This window comes from Morone saxatilis, unplaced genomic scaffold (assembly GCF_004916995.1).
Source record: "Morone saxatilis isolate NCDOM2014 unplaced genomic scaffold, NCSU_SB_2.0 Contig14, whole genome shotgun sequence".
Taxonomy (NCBI): Eukaryota; Metazoa; Chordata; class Actinopteri; family Moronidae; genus Morone; species Morone saxatilis.
In genome coordinates, this window is record NW_023339696.1 from 804,606 (window position 1) to 806,625 (window position 2,020).

A 2,020-nucleotide genomic window follows, 5' to 3' on the forward strand; every position below is an offset into this window, starting at 1 on the left:
TCTTACAAATGCCATTAGGAGCTCTTGGAGGAGCCAGAGGAGCCAGATTTTTTTCTGTCTCATGTACTACTGTCAGGATATAATGAAAGTTTCAGAAAATATGACAGTTATTTTTATAAAAGTTACCTACTGCAGCTTTAAAGATAAGCTTTGTCTTAATTTGGATTGTAAAATTATAATTCACAAGCAAAAAGCAAAGATTAGACAAAATAAATAGAATTTTGTGTTGCAGAAAAGTTCTTCCAACTTTGTGTCAACAGTTTGTTCCAAAATTGTGCTGTGTCAGCACTGGATAAAGATCTTTGTCCACACATTATCATTCTGCAATGGGTGGAAAAACCCCTCCGGCTTGTTTATATTTCTTTAAACCTATTGCTATTGTCTTGGGTGATACTAAGCCCAAGATGCATTGACAGTGCAACTGCAACAGTGTCGGGGGGGAACTTGTTTTAGTGGAAAATTTGCACTTGGGGAAGCGAGCACTTGTTAAAATGGTTAAATCCCTGAATAAGAAAAATGAACACCTGCTAGCTTGTTTATGTTGGTACCATTAGCGTACTAGGTTAAGGTAACTTGCCATTTTGAGCAGTTTTTGAAGGTTGTTGTTTCCTGTAGCAAAGGGGATTTGAAAACGGTAATGTGTAGACAGCTGAAGGGAAAGAGAATGCTGTTATAAGAGCAGGTTAATGCTCACATATGTTAACTATCATATATGGTTGAAATGTTAGGGTGCCCACATACTATTGGCCATGTAGCAAAGTTAAAGGGGGACATTTTACAGATAAAGGTTTCAATTTTCAGTGGAACAGCACACACACCTAAAGACAAAACATAAGTCTATGGATCACAACTTATACACACATGCTGTTTTTCCATATTCTCCTTATTCCTTAGTTCACTCTTCCTCTTTGTCTCCCCACATCACCAGAAAATGTTCACTCCCCCCATGCCCGGGGACGTGATGGTGAACTTTTACATCAATTTAAGCAAACTGTGTCTGACTGTCTACCAGCTTCATGTGCTGCCACCCAACACAACAAAGGTTCGAACTTGCATCTCTCTGCAACACCATCTGGAGCTACACACAGCGCCATGTGACTGATGTTTTCAGGTTTTCTCTCTCATCTTTATAGAATTTCAAGCCAGCTGGAAGCTCAGTGTTGCACAACCCCGGAGCAATGTTGTAAGTCCTGCTTCGTTTCTTTTCCTTTGTTCTGTCTTTCCATGACATACAGTGTACAGAAACACATTGAAGTAAATTATGCACACAATGAATACATTCAAAAAGAGGTAATATATATAGTAAATGGAAAGAGACAGGTAGTCAATGATAGCACTTAAATTGAGAAATACTCACCACATCCAGGAAGTTAGGTCCCTTTAATCTCTCTTTGCTATGAACACTTTTCCTCCACAGCGAGCTCAACAGCAACCGATTTGAGGTCAGCCACGTACACAAGGTGGAGTGTGTGGTGCCTTGGCTTAACGATACGCTGGTATTCTTCACTATTTCCCTGCAGCTCTGTCAGCAGCTCAAGGACAAGGTGGGTGTCTCGCCTGGATGATGAATACACAAAAATACATCGCACATTGATGCATCTTAAAGTGACATGACTCCTCAAAGCTGAAGTCAACACTAAGGAGGAGGGATGTGAAGTTTTCCCCACTCTGTCTGCTCATTTCAGATTTTGCTTTAAATAGTATCCTCAGTGTTACAAGAATATAGAGAAAAGAGACTCTCCAAAATGACGTAACAATCCTATAGGTTTATGTTATGACCACCAGTTGTGATTATTTCAGTGTTGTTTCTGAAAAGAATCACATTTTGGCAGGCAGTCGGCTCTAAATGCTTTAATACTGGAGAAGAAGCCAGTCTGAGGCATTAACCAGTGGGGTATAGAATTCAAAATCCGTCGTTGCCCATTGAGAACAAAAGGCATTGTAGTTGTTGATTTCATCCAAAAGTCGCGCATTTTGGGGAGTGCCTTTGTAGCAAGTCGTGCTACAGACGGGGTTCCCT

The 2,020-nt window shown here is 40.3% G+C and overlaps 2 protein-coding genes across 2 annotated transcripts in view; both read left to right on the top strand.

The window, feature by feature from the left end:
* The window catches only part of zgc:158403 (tetratricopeptide repeat protein 39A), a gene marked incomplete at its 5' end in the record, with an annotated part of 767,589 nt that overhangs the window by 380,525 nt on the left and 385,044 nt on the right, over positions 1-2,020 (top strand).
* The window catches only part of rogdi (rogdi atypical leucine zipper), a gene marked incomplete in the record, with an annotated part of 18,076 nt that overhangs the window by 11,234 nt on the left and 4,822 nt on the right, over positions 1-2,020 (top strand). The window contains 3 exon segments of the mRNA XM_035654213.1: positions 929-1,042; positions 1,134-1,183; positions 1,418-1,544. Of these exon segments, the coding sequence (XP_035510106.1) occupies positions 929-1,042; positions 1,134-1,183; positions 1,418-1,544 (291 nt within the window).